Source organism: Conger conger, chromosome 1 (genome assembly GCF_963514075.1).
Source record: "Conger conger chromosome 1, fConCon1.1, whole genome shotgun sequence".
Lineage (NCBI taxonomy): Eukaryota > Metazoa > Chordata > Actinopteri > Anguilliformes > Congridae > Conger > Conger conger.
In genome coordinates this window covers 45,657,048-45,683,828 of record NC_083760.1, presented here as the reverse complement: position 1 = coordinate 45,683,828, position 26,781 = coordinate 45,657,048, and the positions used below count along the sequence as shown (strand labels likewise).

General features: G+C 41.1%; 1 protein-coding gene across 1 annotated transcript; it reads left to right on the top strand.

The window, feature by feature from the left end:
- The first annotated feature begins 521 nt into the window (after positions 1 to 521).
- disp2 (dispatched RND transporter family member 2) lies at positions 522 to 26,308 on the top strand. The gene is made up of 8 exons (XM_061215914.1): positions 522 to 613; positions 10,107 to 10,475; positions 11,519 to 11,642; positions 14,290 to 14,409; positions 16,982 to 17,013; positions 19,988 to 20,073; positions 20,634 to 20,731; positions 22,324 to 26,308. The coding sequence occupies exons 1-8, from the start codon at positions 522 to 524 to the stop codon at positions 25,831 to 25,833; spliced, it is 4,431 nt and encodes a 1,476-aa protein (XP_061071898.1). The 3' UTR covers positions 25,834 to 26,308.
- The last annotated feature ends 473 nt before the right edge of the window (positions 26,309 to 26,781 follow it).

Here is a 26,781-nt window from a genome sequence, read left to right as displayed (position 1 = left end):
TCTTTTTAACGCTGCAGTCATAAAGTTCATTTCTCATGTCAAGTCCCAATCCTCTAAAATTATTTAAAGCTATTGTCTCCTGGTTCTTGCTTATTTTAATGGGCTTGATTAAAAATCATAGCCATGTAAGCGCATGTTTTAATATCCCTTAAGATTAAACCAGGTCTGATTCTTACATTACCTTGGTAATTCTGAGATGCTCGAAAAGTTTATTGGGAAAACTGCGAGTGCCAATAATGACAACACAGTACGACAGGCTTATCCGCCAGCTCCACCTTCGGTTGAAATGCGACCTACAACTCTCGGCCAACTCTAGTACAAGAAGCAGAGACAGTGATCATACCCGCCAACAGCAAATGCGCTTGTGCCAGACATCTATTCCTTGTTATGCAATTGACATAACATAGTAAGCTAGCTATTCCATTTGATAATTCACATCCATGGGCAACGACTATTAAATTGTTAACATTTTACTATAACATTATTTTTTAATCGTTTTTTTGTCGAAGAGAGCAAGTGATATGGATGCTCGGTCGGATTCCGATGAAAACGCTCATATTATAATAATGGATTCAACAACAGCTGAACGACCTGCACATGAAGGCTCTCAAAGGTATTGTTCTGTTCTGTTTTATTTACTGCAACTGGCAGTGCCTTGTTTCGATATAATTTGAGGTATATATAATCTATATTCATTTTCTTGGGTGCAATTCCCAAGTCTACAAATATGCTGAGTTCTCTGTTTTATTGTATAAACGTGCTTCCATCGCTTTACGTGCATTTGCACGATGCGTGACTGTAATATTCGCTCTTCAAATTGCAGTTGTCGGTTTCTGTGAAAAAAGATTTTCGACCTCATTTATACCACAAGTAGGGTAGACAGTCCATCGCGGAAACCAGGCTCGTGGACATTCATAAAATGTCCGTGTTACATCAAGAGCGAGGATGTTTTTTCTGAAAACGTTGGTTTTATATGGATACTACATCGATTACAATGACAATACATTTAATACATAATATAATTACTAGTCCACTACCACGTAGCCTACTAGAAGCATTATTTGTTGTAGTAGTCGCCGAAGTCTAGGCAAATAAGTATATTGCTTGAAGAAGCGATACCAGGGGCCAAATAATTGTAAAGAATACGTACCTACAAAAATATTCACGCACACACTCACCCCAGTCTATATACATTTTTATTTATTTATAGGATGTATTCTAAACAGACTGATACTCTCCGTATACACACCATACAGATCTGAGCAGGTTCAAAACACATTTGTTGCTGAGTAGTTTCAAAACACATTTCTAGCTAGGACCTCAGTATTTTCAATCATGACAGCAGTACCATGAGGCGGATTATTAACTGGATAGCGTCTCCCAGTTCTTCACTGTCCTGTTGATGCTGAGGAAGTCATTCTGTTTGCACATTCAGTGCAAGGGCAGACAGTCTGCCTCTAGTGGCAGGCCTCATATTTATTCTCTGTTTTGCTTTGGAAAATGGTTGGAAATATTTTAACCCCAATTGTCTGGTGACTGCAAACCAAGACATTTCAAGAGTACATGAAGTGTGAAGCAAAATGTAAATTTGAATGTGAATTTAGAGGGCGCAACTAGAATATAGTAGAGGGTGCGACTATTATTTCTTTATTTTCTATGATTGCTCTCTGTTAGTCTGTACCTCGCTACATTTTTGGGTGTACATCCTCCCTCCTATCCATTGTATATTTAACAGTGATAGGTACGACTAGGTAGCCTTATTTGCTTGCCTATTAGGTGGGTGTAAAAAGTAAAGCAAGAAGTGCTTAAAATGTTTGAATAAAGATTGAATTCTTCACCTGTGATATAGTCATAGTCAATAGCATTTCAAATGTAAAATTAAAATTAAAATGACTGCAGGTTTTTATAATGGAATTGAACAGACTAGATATTAATATTACACACATTACAGATGTTTCTGTGATTGAAAATTCCCGCTCACCAGGCCCTCAACAGCAATCCATCCAATTCTCTTTGAATCCTTGCGCTTTTTTTTTTCCAATGGTGTTTACTCAACTTGAATTCATGATGTCTCATTCATATTTAATATATATTTCCATAAACATTTGTACATATAGGTTACATGCATTCAGGTCCAGAACTACTGGTACCCTTGACAAATATGCACAAAAATACTGTAAATTAAAAAATAATACATGTAACATATTGACATTGACTGTATCTTTCTACAATGTAGTGTGCTTTATGAATGATTCCATGGAATCAATCAACCAAATGTAGTCTCACAGCAAGAGGTTCAAATCCTGGCCTGGAGTTTGCTTGTTCTCCCTGTGTCCACATGGGTTTCCTTGTACTCCCACAGTCTAAAGACCTACCTATGCTGTGTGTCCTGCAGCGGATTGGCAGCCTATCAGGGTTTATTCCTGCCTCTCGCCGAATACATGCTAAGATACGCTCCACAACCCACGACCCTGACTGGAAATAAGTGGGTTAGATAATGGATAGATGTGAGCTGTAAAGTTTTCTGCTTTAAGTTGACCTTGTTTATTAAAATATTTTCATGCCAATAAGTGCTTATTTCAAAATTAGGTCAACCAGAGCCCGGTTAGCCAATACAATTACTGTTAAACATGGACGTGGGGTTGGATTTTAGCAGGTAAATGAAACAATTTTAAAGTCCAATATCGGAATATACACAGACCAAGAGCAATATGATGTCTACTGTACCACCAAACTTCAATCCACGCAAAAACTGTCCTCTGATATTCACATATCCTACAGTCATGTATGCACAACAGCTGGATAATACTCCCAGGATAACCTAAAAACATAGCTTCACAGCAATATAGCCAATGCCTGTGGTGAAAGCTTCTGCAGAGATTTATGTCGGACAACAATTTGCCCGCAACACAAATGCTCATTAGATGTTTATGCAGGGGGCGACATGGCTCAGGCAGTAAGAGCAGTTGTCTGGCAGTCAGAGGGTTGCCGGTTCGATCCCCCCCCCGGGCTGCGTCGAAGTGTCCCTGAGCAAGACACCTAACCCCCAAATGCTCCTGATGAGCTGGTCGGTGCCTTGCATGGCAGCCAATATCCGTGAGTGTGTGAGTGTGTGTATGAATGGGTGAATGAGAAGCATCAATTGTACAGCGCTTTGGATAAAAGCGCTATATAAATGCCAACCATTTATCATTTACCATGCACGTCTGCATATTCATTGTGCTATGCGAATGCAATGATATTCAGCGACTGTCCGTCACCTGAATATGACACATTATACCTTGTTGGAAAGGGTAGGAAACCCTGACAAAAAGCTTACCATGTTTACATTAGTTTGGTATTGAAATGACATAGCATTGCATTTATGCAACAACAAGAAACAGCTCAAGATGACATTCACTTAGTCCTGGCAAATAGATAGTTTTCTCGAAAATGGCTGAAGGGATTATGAAGTAAACTTCAATGTTAGTCAGAAACAGCTTCATAACCAGGTGGGATATTTGGTTCCATAAATATGTCTGTATCGAATCATTTGCTACTAATTTATTACTATCAAATCGGAAATATGTTGGCCGGATGTGCAATTAAAGTGAGCAAAAAAAATCTATCTAACCAATATTTATTCATGCAACTTCTGAATTGTATATTTTTGTTCTTATATTGGAACAGGTTTCTTGACGTAGAGAAATAGTATCAAGGATTGTTAGAATATGCCTTTTATTGTCTGAGTCTGGTGAGGTGAGGGTTGGACCATGAACTTGGCGAGTGGGAGGCTGGATTTGTATTGCCCTGTAAATAAAAGGCTGATAAGCATCTAAACTACTGTTCTTTCCAGCAGAGAGTCTTTAACGATCTGGCATCACCATTTTGCGGTTTTATAACGTTGCAGTTTATATTATATATATGAATGCAACAATATTTATTTTTGTTTTGAAATATTTGCAAATGAGTTCTAACCCTTTCATGGTATATTTGCCCAAATCTGACCTACTCCCCCATATTTTCTCCCTCATGATCACAGAGCACCCTTGATGGGACACCATGTTTCTATAATATCCAAAATTGCCAATAGACTGCACAGACCAATACTCTAAGAGTATGAATTAGGCTCTTTGACAGAAGGTTTGAATCTTAACCAATCTGCCCAGTGGTGAGTACATGTTATTTGAAGTACAGTGACATGCAGGGCTATAGCAGATGTCAAAGATCTGTGCTGACACCTTGATGGAGCGTTAGGGCTGATTCCTTTAATTTCCTGTCTTTTGAGGCTTTTGGCAAATGCAAACATTTCACTTAAAATATAGTTTTTGTGATTAATATAGTATATTTGGTGAACAATGTTAATTTAATCCTTACGATACTGTATGTTAAAATATGTGTAATATGTGATTCATACAAATATTTTATTTGGAATGTAAATTCCTGATTGACCTGATTCATTATGCAAAGGAGTCTGAGAGTCTGAGATGAAAGTAAGCAAGGCTGTGAGGAACATCCATTAGAGTAGGCCCAGCTAGTTGCTCCAGAAGGTGTGACAGCGCTGGTGCAGTACTGTACCTGAGCACAGTATGGCAGAGGATGGGGGCTTGGTGTAACAAAACTAATTTCAGTACACGAATACATGTACATGAAGAAGTATGCTTTCAAACAGGTGCCAATAGCCAGTCCAGGGTTAGACATATGCAGTACATACAAATCTAAAGATATTGTTCACATATTGAATAAATGGCTGCTCAAAATGTGTTGAAGGAACCTTGAGTGGTGATAATTTTAGTACAGTAGTTTAGTATATCAGTACATGTCTAACCCAGTGGCACAGGGTGGGTGGGATGGAAGTAAAAATTGGTCCCTTCTGAGAATACAATTTTCTGGGACTACTCCAAATATAGCAGTTATGGGTTGTGATTTGTTTTCCAAAGATGATATACATCCATCAACCACAATAAAACCACCTGCTTAAACCAGTTTTTTCATGATTTAAAATGCTTTAAACTGTATTAACTTTTCTATAAACACTATTTCACAATATGATATGTGTACTTTTATAAGCAGATAATCATAAGTGAATTGCATTCAAAAGTTTAAATTTAAAATGAAAATGGAAATCTTGTAAGCTCATTGGGGGGGTTATTGTTTTGTGATTTAAATATCTTGGTATGTACTGGTGTTCATGATCGCGTCTATCTTAACAGATGTTCCAGGACCTGTAGATTTTTTCATATGATAAAGACCATCTGCCATATTTCAAAATGAGATCTATTCCTCCATAAGTTTCACCACATGCATTGCCATGTAATTCCAGTGGTCGAGATATTGCAGTTTTGTGAGCCTCTAGTGCCAAAAAGCTAATTTCCCCATTGAAGTCCATTCAAAACTACAAATCTACCCTGCCCAAAATGCACTATATTATTTTGGACTGCACTTTTGGACCACACAAAACAAGATCTAGGATTTTCTTTATTCCAATTTGGTCCGCATGGTTGTACGTCACACTGCACGCACCTGTTCACAGGCACACCCGCGCATGACTGAGTATGAAGCTGTGATTGATTCATCGACTGATATGCTGAAAAGGGACTGATGACTATATCAACCTACCTTTAGTGTCATAGCCTATTGTTTTGATGATATCGTTATTTGATATTTGATATTATTGCTGTCAATATTACTAATAATAATGTTACCTGCAAAATCATTCTTGTGTCCATTGTTCATGGTGATGAATCGAGGAATAAATGAAAAATACATAAAGCTTGGACATAAATGTTCTTTTAAATTAAGATGCTATTATGCTGATATGATTCCACAATATTATTGTTTTGACTATATTGTTATTTTGATATTGCTACTAATAACCTACTGTTTGTATTTCTGTCTTTGCATGATGATGGTGCTTTTGATGATGAAGACTAATCACATATGAAAAATAGATAGGCCAACATAAATGAATAATGAAAATGGCTTAATATACTGTATTTAATTTGCTCTTTATTTTAGTGACAATATACTATACAATATACTAACAACCGCTTTTCAAGCAGTAAGTTCTTTTTTTTTTGTTTGCACTCATGTATTTCATGAGAATAAAAAAGTAATTAACTGTGAGAGGTTGCACTTGCTAATTGTAGCGAGTCACCCATTTGTTGTAGGCGTTTTCTCTCCAAAATAGGGTGATTTAGGCATCACTTTTTAGGTCACTTTTTTGTATTATTGTATATTGCACTATTACATTACATTACATTATTGGCATTTGGCAGACGCTCTTATCCAGAGCGACGTACAGCAAAGTGCATACACATAACCGGGGATAAGTTCGCTGAACAACAAAGATATGGACGAGGGCCAATTTTTTATTTTTTTTATTTTATTGTTTTTGAACAAAGAAACAAACAACAGAGCAAAAGTGACCAAAGTTCACTATCCAAACACTGCTTACCTAGCTAACTAAAAATACCGATACATAAAGCAAGTCACAACAATTAAGGTTCACAGGGAGGTAGGGAGGGATGGGGAGAGGTGCTGCTTGAAGAGGTGTGTCTTCAGGTTGCGCTTGAAGGTGGGGAGAGATTCTTCAGTTCTGACCTCAACGGGGAGTTTGTTCCACCACCGTGGAGCCAGAACAGACAGTAGTCGTGCGCGTGAGGTGGAGGTTCGGAGAGGGGGAGGTGCCAAGCGGCCTGTGGAGGCTGAACGAAGAGGTCTGGCAGGGGTGTAGGGTCTGATGATTGTTTGTAGATAAGCTGGGGAAGACCCCTTAACTGCTTGTGTCTAGGGCTATTATTGAAGGACAGCTAAATAGAAAGTTACATTTTCATTATAATGAAGCTAGCCTCCAATGTTTCTGTTCACTTTTAATGGCTTTGGAGCTGTGATTTTTATGATAGAATGTTTGTCATTTATCCAATCTTTCCATTGTACATCGGTTAGCATAAAAGTGTCTGGCAAATAAATGTAATTTATTCCTAATGGGCCTGTTATCAACCAGGCATTAAAGATATCAGCTTGTTGGGAATTACATGAAGTCATGGTGTTTTTACTATCACAAATCAGTCCACATCTGTCTCGCAACCATAGCTTTTCAATTATAGATTATCACCTTAAAAACAGTAGCTATCTACCTACGGAAGATATTCCACGCAGAATTTCCAATTATCAAGCATTGTCTAGTAATGAACACACAAATGAAGAAAAGGCGACGTCGTATATTATGAAAAGTCAACATGTGAATTAAAGGAATACACCAACATTTTGGGAAATATAAATGTTTATAGATGAGATGTTTGATTTCATTTTTGACTCAGTTTCCATGTTAGCATACCGTGTAAGCTTCACATAAAGACTTGGGCAGTTCGCGAATTAACAAATCTTTTCGAACAAATCTTTCTACTTAACAGGACAGCTTTGTGTGATTAATCCGATAGGCTTACCGAAATACCAATCAAATTACCACAAATGAACGTCCGTACGTACCATAATGAGCTGGTGAACGAATGACTGAAAGGAGTGAACAAACAAAACTTAGCCGCTGAGCCGGTGAACTAGATTGTGAACTAAGAGCCAAAAGAGCCATTGAACGACTGAACAAAATAGCCACGAGCTGTTGAGCCATAAGGCGGAACGTTGATGCCGTCAGCAGACATTTCGTGGACCAGCTGAATAGTTAGGATATCACAGATAATCCATCTATCCATCCATCCATTATCTTAACCTGCTTATCCTGAACATGGTCGCAGGGGGGCTGGAGCCTATCCCAGCATGCATTAAGCGAAAGGCAGGAATGCACCCTGGACAGGTCCCCAGTCCATCGCAGGGCACACACACCATTCACTCACACACTCATACCTATGGGAAATTTAGACTCTCCAATCAGCCTAACCTGCATGTCTTTGGACTGTGGGAGGAAACCGGAGAACCCAGAGGAAACCCACGCAGACACGGGGAGAACATGCAAACTCCACACAGAGAGGCCCCGGCCGATGGGTATTCGAACCCAGGACCTCCTTGCTGTGAGGCAGCAGTGCTACCCACTGCACCATCCGTGCCGCCTATCACAGATAATATTTAGCTAAATCATGTTGTCTTTTAATTTTCTATAATATAGTCAGCTAGGCTATGCAGTAAAAGTGATGAATAGTTTTGCAAAGACCACAATGTAGCTACATGGTGACATTTAATTTTTGTAGGTAGTCTATTGAAACGTAGCTAGCTATGTGTGAACTATGTGTGCAACAATATATTTCAGGTGTTATCTTAATTGCATTAAAGGTTAATTTTAGCTAATGTTACATTATATACTATGTAATTGTAGCCTATGTAATTTAAGTTTAACACCAATGTCTCATAGCTTACAATTTCTTGAGAAACCTGAAATGAAGCTTTGGAAGATAAAAACGTTTATTAATGCTATACATAGCTGATGTATTATTTTGACTACTAAGCAGATGGTTTTTGTGCAGTATCATCCATACCTCAAAGCATAATTAAACATGTTCAATGTGTTGACCAGTTGCCCGCATAGCGAGTGACGCGGACCAGATCTGTGCCGGTACCGACTGACTTGGGCCAGATCCAATCGTCTGGGTGCAATCCAAATAATACATATATTGCGTTAGCCTTGGATTAATAGGCTATGCTACAACAGGGCAACAAGTGACGCCAACAAATGCTGTCTAAAAGAGGGGTAATGATTATGGTAATTAAACCAATTACACTTTGGTTGCGGTTTACACATTATACTAAATTAATATTAAAAGGGTGAATTAATTCCGCAACTAGACTGGGTGATATTCCGGGGGAGTCACATGTGGGCGGCTTGTTTACACTGTGAACCAATACAGTTCAATGCTGCGAACGAACTGAGTAACATATGAGACTCATGCGCGTTTCGGAAGAACACGTGAACGAACGAGTGAGCCAAACAAACACATCTCTTGAATGAACGGAGCCAAAAGATCCCGCTGACCGAAATGAACGAATGTTCCCATTCCTAATAGGAGTCAGCCTACCTCCGTCAAATACAGTAGAATGAAGAAATACACCTTACACAACTTCGAAGCTCTCTTATTTACACGAGGTATTTGAAATACACATGCGGGAAAAACATTTTTAAAACGAGAGACGTTGTTTTCGGAGAAGTTAGACACTTGGAACTATATGGAACAAACGTGTATCGTTCCGTCTTCCTGTGGTTGAGCGCAGTGATCTGTGCACTTTCTGAAGGTAGAGCTAGATCCGTCACCAGTAGACCAGCTATGGTAGACCAGCTCCATCATCAACGGTTTGACCAGCTCAAACTATGTATTGAAACAGCTGGTAGCTGGTCAGAAATTTAGCAGGACTTGTTTCTAATGAATTTGCGAGTCAATAGCCCTTTTTCCCTTAGAGTTAGATCGCTAGCTTCACTAGAGGTGGATTAGAGTAGATCCTAATACATTTTATTGCAATGGAAAATGATTGTAGCTATATAAGAGCAATTAAAACAAGCCTCTGTTCAACGGAATTCCATTATTTGCGTCAGGCAGGCAGCCAAGTGGAGACGCAGCTGTTTTCAGTTCATTTGTCATGCATGCACCATCAGTGATTTAGCTGGAAATCATTAGTTTAACCAATCAGTAAGTCTAATCAATTAGATTTCTATGAGTGAACAGTGCTTCACAATGTTACTCGTTAGCAAACGTAGCTAATTATTTCAGTGCAGTTGATGCGGGCATTATTACGTATTTGCTATCACCATATTCTATTTCTGGAAAACCGTTCAGAGGAATCTTGTCGGGCTATCAACTTTATATTTTGAAACCCAAATTTAAACACTATAAACCCAGGCAGTGGTTTTGAGATATTGAGCTTCAAAGATACCAAAGTGAATGGACTCCAAGCACATACACCTTTTACATTTTTAATACTTTCATACAATACTTTTGTGTAAAACATATATTAAACACATATACTTAGTGCCCTATAAACTATATATTTATGACACAAACTCATTTCTGTCAAAAATGTCACTTAGTTCCTGAATAAGTCAGTCATAATAAGTCATTTGACTTTTGTGACATCAGCATACTGAGCAAAGTATGTAAAATCTTTCTTTACAACTTTCTTTTCAGTTTCCATGAGATACCAGAGGTGTCGCTGTGTCCTCCTGACAGTCCGGATATGGAGGACCTCCACAGGACTTCCTCCCCTTCACAGATCTACCACCAGGTGCCTCTGGACTGCCCTCATCACTCTCCACACCTGAAGCAATGTCACTGCTGCAGGAACCGTCAGGCAATCGGAGACAGCCCCTGTCCCACCACCTTCCCTACTACTGCCAGCCCCCACCCAGACTGCTTGTCCAGCTCTGTCAAAACCACCCACAACCGCAGCTCCTCCCACATGCTGTCATGCCATGACACTGTACAATGCCATTGGCTGCAGGGATCACATGATGATGGAGTTAACCAACCAGTGCAACATCATATTGTAACAGTGAGGTACATATTTACACAAACTATTTCATGATTTACAGCTCTCCTTTTCACCAAAAAGTAATCACAATGTCAATTTAATTATGTGACTTTATTTTTCAATTTTAGGCATAAGGGACTCCACGGGATTCCTAGAAGGTCAGTGATTTCAAGGCAGGAATATTGGCAACAGTACTAGAAATGTGCTGCAAGTCTTGTTCATTAGATTAAAATAGCTGTACTGTAATATTTTCTATGTGTATAAAAACTACATTAAGCTATTCAGTCCATTTGTTCTTCAGCATGTTGAAAAAATTAACACTTTGTTGAGAATTAAATACAATTCCAGAAAGCAGGGAACTTAATTAACCCTGAATGGTGGACTAATATCATTTAATTGAGGCTGAAAATAACCTTCTTAATAAAACTATTTTCATCATCTCTTAGGCTCAATGAAAGTGATATACCATTGTTTTCATTTAAGTATGTTCATAGATTTGCAGAAGGCCAGGTTCCAACTTCACTTCTGCATGTGAAATGTTCTAAGATCATATCAATCATATTTCTTTATTAGACAAAAATTAAACATGACTTCCACCACTACTAAGCTACATACACCATAAACTATATTTGTAACCTAAAGGTCCCCTCTGCAGGAAAGTTTTGCCGCATTCACCATGTGATGGAATGTGGAGCACAGTGCTTAGATACAGTTGTATGCAAAGCAATGAAAGATGTGATATTGTGGGGGCTACATTGCACAGTGTGACAATCGTAAAAGCAGAGCAGCCAGCATAAGTGAACGGAAGCTGATCTGACCTCTACAAGACCTATAGAATCAATGTCAAATGTTGAATGTGAGCATCCTTCTTCTGATGCCAAACCCATTTCAGTCTTGGTTTCATCTGACCATAGCACCTGGTTCAAGATCAGTCCCAAATAATTGGGAATAAGCAGGAGCCTATACGTACAGCTGCAGTACAGTGCTTTCCTTTGACTGTAAAATTATTTTAATTGCTAACACAATAGCAACCACCCCTGGGATGTCACTTCTCGTACCTGTGTGTCAGTTACTCACAGCTGATACTGGAGTTCCCGATGGCTGTGCTGGTGGCGTGTGCCGTGGTCCTCCTTGGCTGCTCCTTAGCTGGGATTCTTATTGGTCCCCTGCCAGATTTCTCAGACCCCTTGTTGGTGAGTCTCTTTCATTTATTTTATTCCATAGCTTCATCATCCTGTGTGGCGCAAAACCCTCAATCATTTGCTTTTCCTCTTAAAAAGCCATGATGGATCAAATAAATCCTGCAGATGTGTACCCTCCTGCAACAGCCCAGCTGGTGGTTCATTAATGTAAGTGCTGTGTTTGGAAAGCAATTACAAGGCTAATCAACAATCACAGATTGCCCCATTGGAGACACGTCCCTGCAAAAGGACAATTAACTGTAATTCTGCCACAGAATGTGACACATTTCTCATTGCTACAATTGTGTTAGTCTTTAAGGCCTGTCACTTAGATTGCTTATGGGTACATGCAATTCAGTCAAACCCTTTGGATGAATCTTTATCTCAATAAAGACTACTTTGCTTGCACCATCTCAAGAAGACAAAACTGAAGTGACAGGTTTTGCGGTTTTAAAAGTTATTTTGTTTACTTCCAGCATTGTACTTTGTTAATGACAGACCTGGTTGGCAAGTGAGGTTGTTGATTGATTTGGAGATACATGACATTTTACAGATACTAAAAACTGTATAGATAGTTACATTTCATACCATTGCAATTGGTTTTCTCACTATTCTGAAGTGTTCGTGTAGGCCTAGATTAATCTACATGCTGAAGTTCCTGTTTTGTCCCTGCAAAGTTACCTTGACAGAAAAAACGATGATAAAGATGTCGTTTCTAAATGGTATAACCCAGGCTGCAAATCGAATGCAAGCACTAGCCTCTTTTCCACTGTAGGCTAAAAACTGATGAACATAAGCCCAGGAACTCACAACTGGAACCAAAGTGTTAGGGCTATAGTTTGTGTCGCATCTCCACTGGGATTCAGCCAGGCTGCATTATCCCAGCTGTACCGAGGCAATGAAGCAGAACGTTTTTACATCTCAAAGCCAAAACAATAACAATGAAGCTGATAGGTTGTGCATTTTACTTTGCTTCTACTTATCCTGTGGAGATTCTGAAAGCTGTTTTATGATAAAGCTAGCTAGTTTGCTGATTTGTTAGTGATGGCTAGATTTCATGAAGGGTTAAAAAGACAGCTGATGGGTTGTTTGAGCGTTGAAAATGTTGAAGCAGTGTTGCGTAATGACTTGTAATGACAGCCATGGAGTGGGCTTGTAGTGGGGCATGAGTTCCTGGATGAACCTGGTATAAGCCGAGCCCAGCACAGTGGAAAGGGCTCAGGAACCCTAGAATAAAGTTCAGTCTCTAGGTTTTGTCCGCAGTGGAAAGGAGGCAAATGGAAGTTTTGAAAATACAAAAATACAGAACTCTAAAGTATTTTAGTAGAAATGACATGGATATTGTTTCCTCCCCCATAAAATACAAATGACAAAATACTATTTTGTAGTTCAAATACGTATTTCAAATACATACTGCCCATCCCTGGCTATGTGTAGCTACAATGGGCTCCAAAATTATTGGCACCCTTAATTGAAATGGATAAAAAGGCTGCAGAAAACAAACAACATGGATAATGATCTATATATTATGTTCAAACGTATGGGAAAAGTATATACGAGAATTTGCTCTCATGTTTCAATGTTTTTTATTTAGTAATGTCATTCTTTCTGAAAGCCACAGGTGCCAAAATGATAGGCACCCCTAACAATTATTGTAAATAAAATCAAAGAAAGTGTATTTGGTGATACAATTTTACTTACAGTAATATAGTTAATTGCAGGAACTATATTGTATAATTCCATCGCTTCCTGTTTCACTGGAGTATAAAAATTAGATAGCAAGCATGGCAAAAGCCATTTCAGGAAACACAGATGGTAATAGATCATCACAAGGTCTGGTAATGGGTACAAAAAATACATTAACAGTTAAACATACCACTTAGCACTGTAAGGGCAATAATAAAAAGGTGTAAAACATGGTTGCAAACTTGCCAGGAAGAGGACATTGTAACATAAGTAACAAGAATCACAGTTTAAGAATTGCAGAGATTGGTTGCATCTTGGGGTCACCAAGTCTCAAAAACAATCATAAAATGGCACCTCTATACTAACACACTTTGGAAGGGTGACATAAAGACAGACCTTACTGAGCATAATAAACAAAACCAAGTATCTTGAGTTTGCCAAACGTCATTGGAATTATGACTGGAAGAGAGTGCTATGGTCAGATGAAACCATCAGTGAACGTCTTGGACATACACGTATTCCTGCCTTTCGCCCAATGTATGCTGGGATAGGCTCCAGCCCCCCTGCGACCCTGTTCAGGATAAGCGGGTTCAGATAATGGATGGATGGACATGTTTGGCAGCAAATGAGAAATGCATACAAGAAGAAGCACCCATACCCGCTGTCAAATATGGAGGTGGGTCATTGATGTTTTGCTGCCAGTGGTACATTGACGCTATTTAAGATCAATGGCACGGTGACACAATTCAACAAAGTACCAGGAAATCTTGGCTGAAAATCTGGCCTGCTACGAAGCTGAAAATTTAACTAAATCATGTTGAAAAGGTAAACTTCACTCAAGACAAAAACAATCCAAAAACAACGTTTATTTCTCAGAGAACAGGATTTTGCTAATTATTGTATTGAGAAGCTGAGATGGAACTGTGTGGGAGGGCAAGGGGAGACTGTGTGAATTTTCTATTTGCTCCTGCAGGGATTTGAGCCTCGTGGGACCAGCATTGGGAGCCGATTGTCTGCCTGGGCCAAATTACAAGGGAACATGGGTCCTGGAAAAGCAATGTCTCCATCACCACCACAACTTGCAGACAGGGCTGTAGACAAGTAAGGAACAGTCCCTCTCTGGTCATTATCGGTGGAGAATCTCCCTGTCACATATAGAACACTCCAAACCCCATATACACACGCATGCCAGATTATCTCAAGGTTTAGCCTTTAAACAAAACCATCTGAGAGAAGCCTTTTAATGTTTAGCTCTTTCAGGTTCCACTCCAGCTGAGGCCTGAATAATGGAAATGTGCTTTAATTTGGTGTAAACCCTGTTCTAGCTGTGCCCAAATGATATGTTAAATAAGGTAGTTATTCCATATCTTCAACTAAATTGGGTTTAGCTTCCTACTTTGCTCTATACTGGGGTAAAAATGTTAGCTTAGCTATTTATTGATAACCAGGTTATAAAAATTCAGCAAGCTTACCATCTATGAGCAAATTAGAACTGTGTTTTGGACAGACATCAGTCTGAGTTAAAATTCTCCCACGATGATTAATCAGATGTACTACATTGGCAGCAAAAGCAGTGTATCGATGAAGCGTTTTGTGGACTTTTTACATGACAGGCATACAGATCCATCCATCCATCCATTTTCTGAACCCGCTTATCCTGAACAGGGTCGCAGGCGGGCTGGAGCCTATCCCAGCATACATTGGGCGAAAGGCAGGAATACACCCTGGACAGGTCGCCAGTCCATCGCAGGGCACACACACCATTCACTCACACACTCATACACTCATACACTCATACACTCATACCTACGGGCAATTTAGACTCTCCAATCAGCCTAACCTGCATGTCTTTGGACTGTGGGAGGAAACCGGAGTACCCGGAGGAAACCCACGCAGACACAGGGAGAACATGCAAACTCCGCACAGAGAGGCCCCAGCCGACGGGGATTCGAACCCAGGACCTCCTTGCTGTGAGGCGGCAGTGCTACCCACTGCACCATCCGTGCCGCCGGCATACAGATGGAAAAACATATTTTGTATATTTTGTATTTTGTATATTTTTCACTGTTGAGCCAGCACTGAGAAAATGAAAATATTTGATACACCAAATTAAAATTGTATAATATTTACGTTGAACAGATTGGCATGCAACAAAAGGGGGACATTGCTATAGCTATTGCTATAGCTATTAGGTAGCTATTAGGCTAACAACTTTTCTGTTAAATCTGGGGGCTGCTCTTACAAAATGGGGGATCTAGTCACCCTAATTTTGTAAAAATAAAATAAAATAATAATAAAGATTATGGCGCTGATCATCTGAATGATCAGTTTTCAGCATTCTAGCGTCACATCATATCTTAGTCAGATTACTTCAAATAATTACATACAAACCAGAGATGGATGCCCTGTTGTGGTACCATGGTACAACCCCTGCCTATAATCAAAATACACCCTCCTCTTCAGCAGTCTCAGAAGCAGGAGAAGGAGTGCAAAAAAACCATGCTCCAATTGTAGGCTTCCATGGTACAGGGTACAAAGTGGTACATTTTTATGGCATCTGTCATCAAACAAACAATGGAAAGAGGCTACAAATACAGACCCTTCTTCATATCATTGTTTTAGGAAAAGCAATTCCAAGGTTGACTCTGTTTTTTGTTTCATTTCATTGCACTTTTGTTTCTTCACTTCTAACATTACAGTAGCTAGCAACCTAGAAAAAACTGAAAAGAGCTACACGTCCCAAACACATTTTAGATTGGCAAATACAGGTAAAGGAGTATAAATTTGGCAAAAGTGCGCAAAGACAGAGATGGCCGGTATAGCATGGTAATTGTGTTATTATTTAGTTGTTTGTTCCTGCTATGAATTTCCTGGATTGACCCATTACTGTAGTGTCTGCTACCCTCATGGCATGATGATGCAACAATTCTGGTGTCGCACATACTATGGAATGTATGCTCAGTGAAAACTTTATTAGGTATTTATTACTTATTTTTTTACTTATTGGTCTTCTGCTGCTGTAGCCTAAGAGGTTTGATGCGTTATGTTTTCAGAGATGGTCTTCTGCATTCCACTGTTGTAATGTGTGGTTATTTGCGTTACTGTCACCTTCCTATCAGCTTTGACCAGTCTGGCCCTTCTCCACTGACCTTTCTTATTAACAAGGTGTTTCTGCCCATAGAACTGCTGCTCACTGGATGTTTTTAGTTTTTTGCACCATTCTCTGCAAACTCGAGAGACTGTGCGTGTGAAAATCCCAGGAGATCAGCAGTTTCTGAAATATTCAAACCACACTGTCTGGCACCAACAGTCATTCCACGGTTAAAGTCACTTAGATGACATTTGTTCCCCATTCTGACCTTTGGTCTGAAAAACAGCTGAACCTCTTGTCCAGGCATTGGTGCACAACCCGAATCCAACAACGCCTGGATTGTACCCCCTTTCACACTTACAGGTATGAGATATCAGTCTGCTGGAGCAGGGGAAGGATGCACCATACAACCCTGCCCTGATGCCTCTGTTGCACTCACCTGACCTGAGACCGAAACGGGGACCTAGGGACAGGGCAGGCTTAAAACGGGGAACTGGGGCTGGGGCGTCGTAATGATGGGGAAATGGGGAACTGGGGGAGGGTACAGACAGGGGACTGGGGAGCAGGTGGAAAGGGAAGGGGAGGGGTCCAGGGAATGAGAGGGAGGTTCACGATTCTTCCTCCCTGTGTCCTCTAGGACAGACAGCTACTTCCCCACTAGCTGGATGACCGCACTCAGGGAGGTAGGTTGGTGGCACCAGAGCCAGTCGGAGGTCCCTTTCGAGAGCCCCATCACAAATTGCTCCAGTGCAGGGAGTGCGGCCCTTGGGTTCAGCCAGCGCTGGCAGGAATCCAGGAGCTGCTGAGTGTAGGCGAAGGGCCGACCGACTGCCGCAAACAAACGTTCTTACAGTCCCTTCCAGTGGCCCTCCGGTTTCCATCCCACCCGTTCCCAGGGTGACATAGTTGGCCAGGGCCCCGGCCAGTATAGCACGGGGCAATGACTCCTGCATCAGGGCTAGTTGCTGCACAATCTGCACTAGCATTGTCTATTCCGGGTTTCGGCACCAAAATGTCACACCCCAGAAAGGATAGACGAGCTGGACACAGAGAGATACACCTACTGCGGAAATTAATACACATTTCACATGATGGCCTGGACTAATTGGAAATGTAGTCCAGGTATGTACCTACTTAACCAGTAGGCGTGGTTCTCGGATTGCCCTGCTTCCTTCCCACAAACCGTGCCCTTGACACAGGAACCACATATCCCACCTAGTTATGAAGCTACAAGTGTTCTCTGACTAATGTTGAAGTTTATTTTGTAATCTGTTCAGCCATTTTTGAGAACTATTTATTTGCCGTGACTATACCTAAGCGAATGTCGACTTGAACTGTTTCTTGTTGTTGGCACTTTTTTCACCTGGCACTTTATTAAGAACATTTTTACTTTATTACATCTACTTATTCATGCGATTATCTCATCAGCCAGTTGTGTGGCAGCAGTGCAATGCATACAATCATGTAGATACGGGTCGGGAGCTTCAGTTAATGTTTAGAGTGGGGAAAAATGTGATCTAAGTGACTTTGACTGTGGAATGATTGTTGGTGGCAGACAGGGTGGTTTGAGTATCTCAGAAGAGCATCTCTGAACACACAACACATCATAACTCTAAGTGGATAGGCTACAGCAGTAGAAGTCTAAAAAGGAAGTCTAATAAATACCTAATAAAGGTAAATATTCATATGTGAAAAGAAAATGGCTCATGCGACTGGACATTTTCTAATGTGATTGGACTAATTAGCCTTAACACATGTGAATGAACATTTTACGCATGTGAAAATCAACACATTGAGTCATTTTCATGTTCATATTTCTACATGTCACTGACTTGTTGGGCATAGGTTCCCTTTTTCTGCACTTATCTTATAAGTGGGATTATTGTTACTGTTCACATGTGTACTCTTCACATGTTCCATGTTGTGTTGAACATGTGTTTTTATTTTTGTAAGGGCCAAAGTATCTGTGAAAAGATGGTGGAGATAAGTGTCATGGCTTGGGCATGTATGGCCACCACTACAACTGTATTGATAATGCGACTACCGATAACAACAGCTGGATGTATTCTGAAGTGTACAGAAACATTTTATTTTCTCAGAACTAAACAAATGCTTCAACACTTGGACAGCGCTTCACCTTGCAGCATGACACTGACCCCAAACATGCTACTCATGGGTTCTAGACTTCTGGCAGTATTCAAATATAAAGGATTTGCAATCAAATATAGTTACTTTATTTAAGATTATGTTCATTTGTCCAATTACTTTTGGTTCCCTCTTATGTAAGGGACACCAGTCAGTTATTAGGAAATAACTGCCCGACAGGGCGGTGCTACAGCCCGACGTAAAGCGAAAGGGCAGTTATTTCCTCATAACTGACTCATTCATAGGTTATTATCCCGCTTATACCACGGCTTACTTGCCAAAGTAATGTAGCTATGGACAGTTTCTTTTAGCTTAGAAACACATTTATTAATTGAAATGCAATGCGAATGGGAGAAAAATATTTCCTCAAAAAAAAACTTCATGCAGCCTAAAATTGCCTGCGGCAACTAAAAGCCAACTGCATCATTGGGGAAGAAGAGTTCACTAGCTTTTCTTATATCTTCATTGCCACAAGAAAATATAACGTTAAGCTATTACAGTTTTTACACTCACTTTGACACGAATTACAGAACGTTGAAGTCATTTTTAAGCAACCTTTAATTATTATTTAATTTTTTTAAACCCTAAAAAAAACCCAACAACATGCAGTGCGTGGAGGAGGTGGAGGTGGTCAATGGAATGGTGGACGACAAGTACTCCTCCAGAGAGGTGGCCTTGTTTCTCGCCTTCGAGGGTGGGGAGGGTTACGTGGTAGAGGGCAGTGTCTTTCACTGCAATTGACACCTTTTTTCCCACTTTGTGCCGATACCTTCGTTACTATGTTAGTTTTTTACAGTTGCTAACAATTCACTTTTTCAAAACTCATACAACTCTCTGCACCAACATGCAGCATGGCACAACACCAATGACTGTGGAAGTGCAAGATTTCTTCAAAGATATGAATGCACAATGCATGTTTTCAACAGGCGAACAGGCTGTGTTACAAGTGCTTATAGTTTTGAGTCTTGTATCTAAGGTTTTGAAAATTGAGCACAAACTTGTGAGATTAGCACCAAAGTGATTGTAAAAAACTGTCACTAGCAGAAGTAACAGTTTTTTTTACAGAAGCTGGCAGAAGTACAGAACATAATCCAATAATCATAATCCAAAAGTCCAAGCAAAGTCCGGTAGCAGGTAATCAAACAGAACAGAAGGGTAATTTAAAAAACTACGGAACGTGAACTAGGACAAGAGACACAAAAACAAGGCAGGAAACAGAAAACACTAAGACTGAGGAGCACGGAGTGTGATCGACTGATGTACTTGTGTGTTCATTGTTTCATTTAAAATCCTATGTCCTGGAGTACAGAGCTCAAACTATTGAAAACTCGATGTTGTATTATATCTTATAATAATGTCCATCATAGGTGACTGTGACCAATCTAAGTTGCTTCCATTTGTGTAGCTATGTGGTCGGTAATGGTGGAGACTCCAGCAGGAGCAAGCAAGCTCCCAGGATCCGACCCAGGAGAATGGTGGACTGGGACCTGGTTCAGGACACCTTCTTCTGTGATTCTCCAGGTGAAATATCCACAGACAGCCAGTGGGATATTGCTGGCCTCTCAGGAACAAATTAATTGAACAACTGAATCTTAAAACTTTCCAACATCATCTTATTTGTTTGTACTATGTTTGGGTCCTTTTTATGGTACCAATAAAATAGACCTTAAAGACAAGCTGAAATCAAAATGAACTTTTTACTCAATTTAGTACATTCTTCTTAACCATACAAACATGTCTCAAAGTATATATTCCATAAAATTGTAATACTTGTGTATTTTCACAGGAAAGCTTTTTTCAATATCATTTTAAGCAGCAGTGTGCATCCTCATTAGATGTTCCCTTCCACTGTTTCAGCTTGTCTTTAAATGTGAAAAAGCACTTCATAGGAGATGAAGGGAACAATATATTAAGCAATCAAAGCCTTTGGTCCAGGTGTAAAAAGATGGAAAAAATAGGCAATCATATCATCGCTACTTCATTAACAATTCAGAAGAACTGTGCCTGGGATTTACATCCCTTCTATGTTCATCAGAACTGACAGTTTATGTTTGTCTCCTACTCCCTCTCTCCTACTGCAGGAGAGCACTATGCCCAGCTGGTGTTCCGCTCAGGAAATTCTGCCAGTCTGTGGAGCCTGAAGGCCATCCATTCCATGTGCGAGATGGAGCAGGCAAGGGTGAGTCTGCATTCTCCACCCAGCTAATGTGTGGCCATCTGGCCAGACTTTATGGGTAATCGGGAAAAGGGCAAATTCCACTGGGTACACAACATGGTAAGAATGTGTGTCATTGAGCAAATGAGTCACAAACGTAAGGTCAATCCCACCACTTCAGGCTAGAAAGACCCTTCTGTTTAGTATTTCTCAAGAATGAACTTGTGCTGATAGTCCATAATACAGCATCTTAATTTTATAAACAAATTTACACTTGTATTCAAACTGTTCATACCAAGGTAAAGATAAGATTTTCAGCTTTTATTAAAGAGTATTTTTACACATTTTGGATTCACTATCTAGAACTTACAGCACTTTTTATACATTGGGCTCATTCCAATCACTTATTTTATCCTTCCCTATCTCCTTGCCTGACTTAGTAATTGATAGAGGTCCACCATCTTCAAGAAAAATTTTCAGAATGCGTGATGTATAAATGGTAAATAGTTGGCATTTATATAGCGCTTTTACCCAAAGTGCTGTACAATTGATGCTTCTCATCCACCCAATCATACACACACTCACACACCAACAGCAATTGGTTGCCCTGCAAGGCACTAACCAGCTCGTCAGGAGCATTTAGGGGGTAGGTGTCTTGCTCAGGGATGGCCACTTCCTGCTACCCTTGCAAAAGTGCAACCTCTCCTCGTAATTTTTTCTATATTTGGAGTAGGTCATGGTAGCCAAGCCTCTTCTTATCAGAGGATTTGCATTTGCATCTTTCACTGATCCCACATGCAAAACAAACGACCCCATTTGTCTCTTTGCTATGGAAATGCCTGCATTGTCTTGCTATGTGTCTTCTATCCCCACATGCATAGTAGACAATTTGCCCCACCCAAGTCACCTTTTTCACATTGTCTTGCTATATGTCTACTCTCCATATATCGACTTTGCTTGGATTGAAATGAGAGGGCCTTTCACATCTAGCTCGTCTACCAGGCACATGTCTCTAATTTAAATATTTTAATTTGGTTATTAGTTAAGTTGATGTTAGATCACTTGGCTATTTTGCTACTATATCACAATATGGTGTGCTGGAGTCAATATGTAGCGTGCTGCATGTGTATAAGTGGCACTGCGATCAGAGCGGAATTAAACACAAGATCCTGCTGGGGAAGATGTTCAATGCCGCTGTAGGAACACTTCCCATAACCTTGCCGAATAAGCTGCTGGATGTTCCCCTGGAGACATCACTACCTCTCTGATGTTTTTCCAATCGACTGAGCAAGTCCACAGAACCCCCAACAAAGCCGTTTTTTATGTTCAACATGACATGTCACTTAGGTTGCTCCTTGAGGCATTATTGTGATATGTATGCATGTGTGCACCTATAGACACCTATACTTTGCATATGTGCACCTATAGAAACCTTTTTTCAATTTTTCAGTGATCAGGGTCCACATGGCTTTGAGTTGATATCTTTATTTCATTTTCATTCATTTTCTTATGGAGCAATTATGTACTGTAAGTGTTCAAGTCCCATTCTTTTCAGGTACAGGTATATTTAATCAAATATTAATAATTTAACCAGAATCTCTCTTTTTCTCTTCCAGATACGCTCCCATGCACAATTCCAAGACCTCTGTAAGCAAGGCCAGCTGGAGATGGGAGGAGCTCCAGCAAGGCGAGAGTGCTGTCCTAGTTGGTCTCTTGGGAACTATCTGGCTGTGCTGAGCAATGCAACCTCCTGCCTGGGGCTAACATCCCAGCAGGTCTCTGACAGCCTAAGTTTGCTCCGGCAGTGTGCCCCTTACTATCATGATGGAAGCCTGGCCCCGTCCTGTTCTGAGAGGGGAAAGCTGGGCCATTGTACTCCTGTACCACCTCAGTGTAAGCAGTCCAGCGCTGTCTACCAGATCCTCCATTACCTGGTTGACAAGGACTTCCTGGGGCCGCAGACAATAGTCTACAAGGTCCCCTCACTCAAATACAGCCTCCTTTTTCTACCTGTAGAAAAGGGCAATCCCATGATGAAAATATACTTAGACAATTTAGAGGGTCGTGACCTCACATACAAGAACACCACTATCACAGGAATGGACTTAGGCATCAAACGGACGCTTCTCAAGTACTACCTGGCTCGGGACTCAGTCTACCCTGTACTAGCAGTAGTGACACTGTGCCTAACTGTGGCTATTTACCTTCGGTCAATTTTTCTGTCAGTAATGTCTTTAGCAGCAATTATAGGCTCACTCCTGACCTCCTATTTCTTATACAAAGTGGCTTTTAAGCTCACATTCTTCCCTTTATTAAACCTTGCTGCAATCTTGGTCCTGTTGGGGAGTTGTTCCAATCAGGCTTTTGCATTTATAGACCTATGGGGCCTCCAGCTCTCTCAGAAACCCCCTGCCACTCTGGAGAAGAGAGTCAACAGGGTACTTCAGGAAGTTGGGTACTTGATATTAGCATCAGGTCTGACATCTAGTGCCACCTTCTACTCAGGATACATGAGCAGCATCACATCCGTTAGGTGCTTTGCGGTGTACCTTGGTACTGCCTCCTTAATCAGCACACTCCTGGCTCTGGTATGGTTGCCCTGCTGCCTGATTTTGCGTGAGCGGTATGCTGTGGCAGTTGCTTCCACTGCTCCTGCAGGGAAGCCCTGCTGTGCCCTGAGTCCAGCTGGATTCTGGGAAACTAGCTCACGAAAACGATGCCTCTTCATGATGGTTCGAAAGCTTAGGGGGTTGAAGCGTGGAATTGCCGACACTTCAGATTTGCTCTTCATAAAACTTCTGCCATGTGGAGTGGTAAAATTTCGCTACATTTGGATATGTTGGTTTGCAGTGCTGGCAGCAGGAGGAACCTACATCACTTGTGTGGATCCAGGCATGAAACTTCCAGCCTTATATAGCAAGGCCACTCAGTTGTTCCGCTCCAGTCACCCCTTTGAAAGGTATGATGCAGAATACCGGCACCAGTTCATGTTTGAGCGGCAAAAGAGTGGGGAAGACAAGCCCATGACAATTACTCTTGTGTGGGGTGTTCTTCCAACTGATAATGGAGATCACTTGAACCCCAAAAGCAATGGCTCCTTAGCGCTAGACCCACACTTCAACATGAGCAGGCCAGAGGCACAAGTGTGGTTGAGAGAGCTGTGTGGGAAAATTCAAAACCAGAGCTTCTATTCACTGCTGTCTTCATCACCAAAAGAGGAGGTGCAGGGTGACAACATTTGTTTTGTGGAGCAGCTTATACATTGGGTGTCTATCAGACGTTGCTCTGAGAGTGATGATATTTTTTCTTTCTGCTGCAATGATATTCCTTTCCCTTACCCATCAGCAGTTTTTGAGCATTGCCTGGGCATGATGGCAGCAGAGAGACATGCAAGAGGGAACAATCCCAACACTGCAGGGCCATATTTTGACTCAGAAGGTCAAATTGCTGTGCTAGTTATAGAGTTTAAGACCACCCATCTTTATAGTTTCAATTTCAGCCAAACCACAGACTTCTACAATGAGATCGAGATGTGGTTTAACAAAGAAATATCTGGGGCTCCTCTGGGACTTCATAGAGGATGGTTTGTGAGCCAGTTGGCGCTTTATGACCTCCAAAAATGCCTAAGCTCGGAGACCTTAGTAGTCACAGGCTTTTCTGTGGTTCTCACTTTTGTTGTGCTTCTGTTGACCACATGGAATATTCCGCTGAGTATCTATGGCACTGCTGCAGTGGGAGGAAGTGTTTTTGTCACAGTTGGTCTCCTGGTCCTGCTGGAATGGCAGCTAGGTGGCCTAGAGGCTCTATTCATATCGGCTGCTGCAGGACTGTCTGTTGATTTCACTGCTAACTACTGCATTTCCTACAGCCTAGCTCCTCACTCTGACCGGCTGGGACGTGTTGCACATTCCCTGAAGAGAATGGGCTGTCCTGTGGCCACAGGAGCAGGAGCCTATTTCTTTGTTGGTGTCATCATGCTGCCCACAACTGCCCTGCTGTTCAGGAAACTGGGTATCTTTCTGCTGCTGGTGAAGTGCGTGGCCTGCTGTTTTGCTACCTTCTTCTTCCAGTCCCTCTGCTGCTTCTTTGGGCCACATAAAAACTGTGGACAGATCCTCTGGCCATGTACATCAGCCAGTAGCCAATACACAGTGAAAGGGACAGAAAACATGTTGTCCTCAAGACCAGGATCCTCAGACTCGGCTAATGGGGCTTTTGGCTGCGGAGGGAGGTCCCATCTCCGAAGGAGTTATGGGAAAGGAGTCAGTGGAGGCAGTCACCTGTGCCCTGGCCAACAGAAGCACAGGCAGAGACAAGGAATGGGAGGAAGGGAGCCTGAGCAGTATGAGCTTCAGCCATTAGCCTGCCAGCTGAATGACAGCTTCGAGAACAGCACATGCACAAGCAAACTGTCTAACAGGCCTTCAGTGCTGTCTGATGAAATCCAGTTCCACAGCCTGAGCCCTAGAAAAGATTTGGAGGGGCACGGTATGGAAGATCCCCTCAAGGACTCATCCTGCAGACACCTCAACAGCTGCAATCCGCCCGCCCTGCAGACCTCATCACCATACAAGGAGAATACTCTATGGCCAGCAATGGCTTCTACAGCGGACCTGACCCGGGGGCAGCTCTTATGCAGGAGGTGCCAGAGCCAGTCAGGTGGCATCAGACATTGGAACGTCTCACTGTCATCATCTTCCAGCATGGAGGACATCATTATCAGCAGTCAGCCTATAGATATCAGCCACCGGCATTCACTGTCCACAGAAGGAGCCACTGGCAGTCCCTTCAAGTGTCAACCCCACCAAAATCTCCTTTCCTCTCAGTCCCAGAGCTCTTTTGATGGGCTGGAGGACTCCAATGAGACTTGCTTGAGTGATATTGAGCCTGGACCCTCAATCCCACAGGTTTCCAATGAAGTTGAAGGAGAACCTGAACCAGGCCACTTGAATGGCAAGAGGGATACCTTACGTCTGTCCTTGAAGGAAACCGTATTTGAGGGAGCTTGCTCAGGGACTGGAAAGGGGCGTAGCAGTCAGGGAGATTTACCTGTGATTCTTCCCAATAGTAAGCCAGGCATGCCCGATGTATGGATCAAGAGGGAGCAGAGTGGAGATGGAAGCTGATAATGAGTGACAATAACATGTTCTTGAGAATGAAAAGGAATTCTGCATTTGCAAGGTGTTACAGTTCCCTGCTATCAGTAGGGCCAACATGCACTTTTAATTCATTAATTATTTCCCTTGAGATGCATCCTGCCTGTTGTTCACAAACAACATCTCTATCACCACCACATTTGAGTGAATGGATATTCATCAAACTATGTCTGGTGTCCCTCGTATAAAACTGTTCACTGTGTAATTAGCCACAGTGTGATTAATAATTCTGTCAATTTCCATCCTTACCCCTGTTAATAACCTTTAATGTTCATCCTGAGAATGGACACACCCTTGTTGAATTTAATTGTGCCTGTGAAACAGGACCCAGAAGGAACACTTAAAAATACTTATACAAATACTTTATTTGAACAAAATCTGCTATATAACCACAACTTGCAAAAACAATCAACATCACAACACTTATATATTCATGAGAACAGACTGAGGCACTTCAGACATTCCAGAGAGAATGTAGATAATCAATTATACATGAACACCACAGCAGCAATGATGCATTTAGTGGTGTAGTTTCCTTTCACATTTTTGAATTTGATGATGTATTGAATTACATTTGTATCTGGTGGTGTATTGAATTCCTTTCACATTTTATGGTGTATTGAATTATTCTTACATTTGGTGGTGCATTTCATTATTCTTGCATTTAATGATGTTCTGAATTACCCCAGTGCAGCAGATGAATTTGTGCTTTGCGTATACTTATTGGTTTTACTGTATGGTGAGTACAACTCACAAGCAGATAATAGATCAGACTTTGAATTGTTGTCTTGGTATGCACCACATAGGATGGATGATCAAAATTCAGTAAACAAACAGTAAACAGTAAAAAACAGTAACACAGATTGCATAGTATTAATCTGATCTAACACTGGATTACAGATCCCAACTGGATTATTA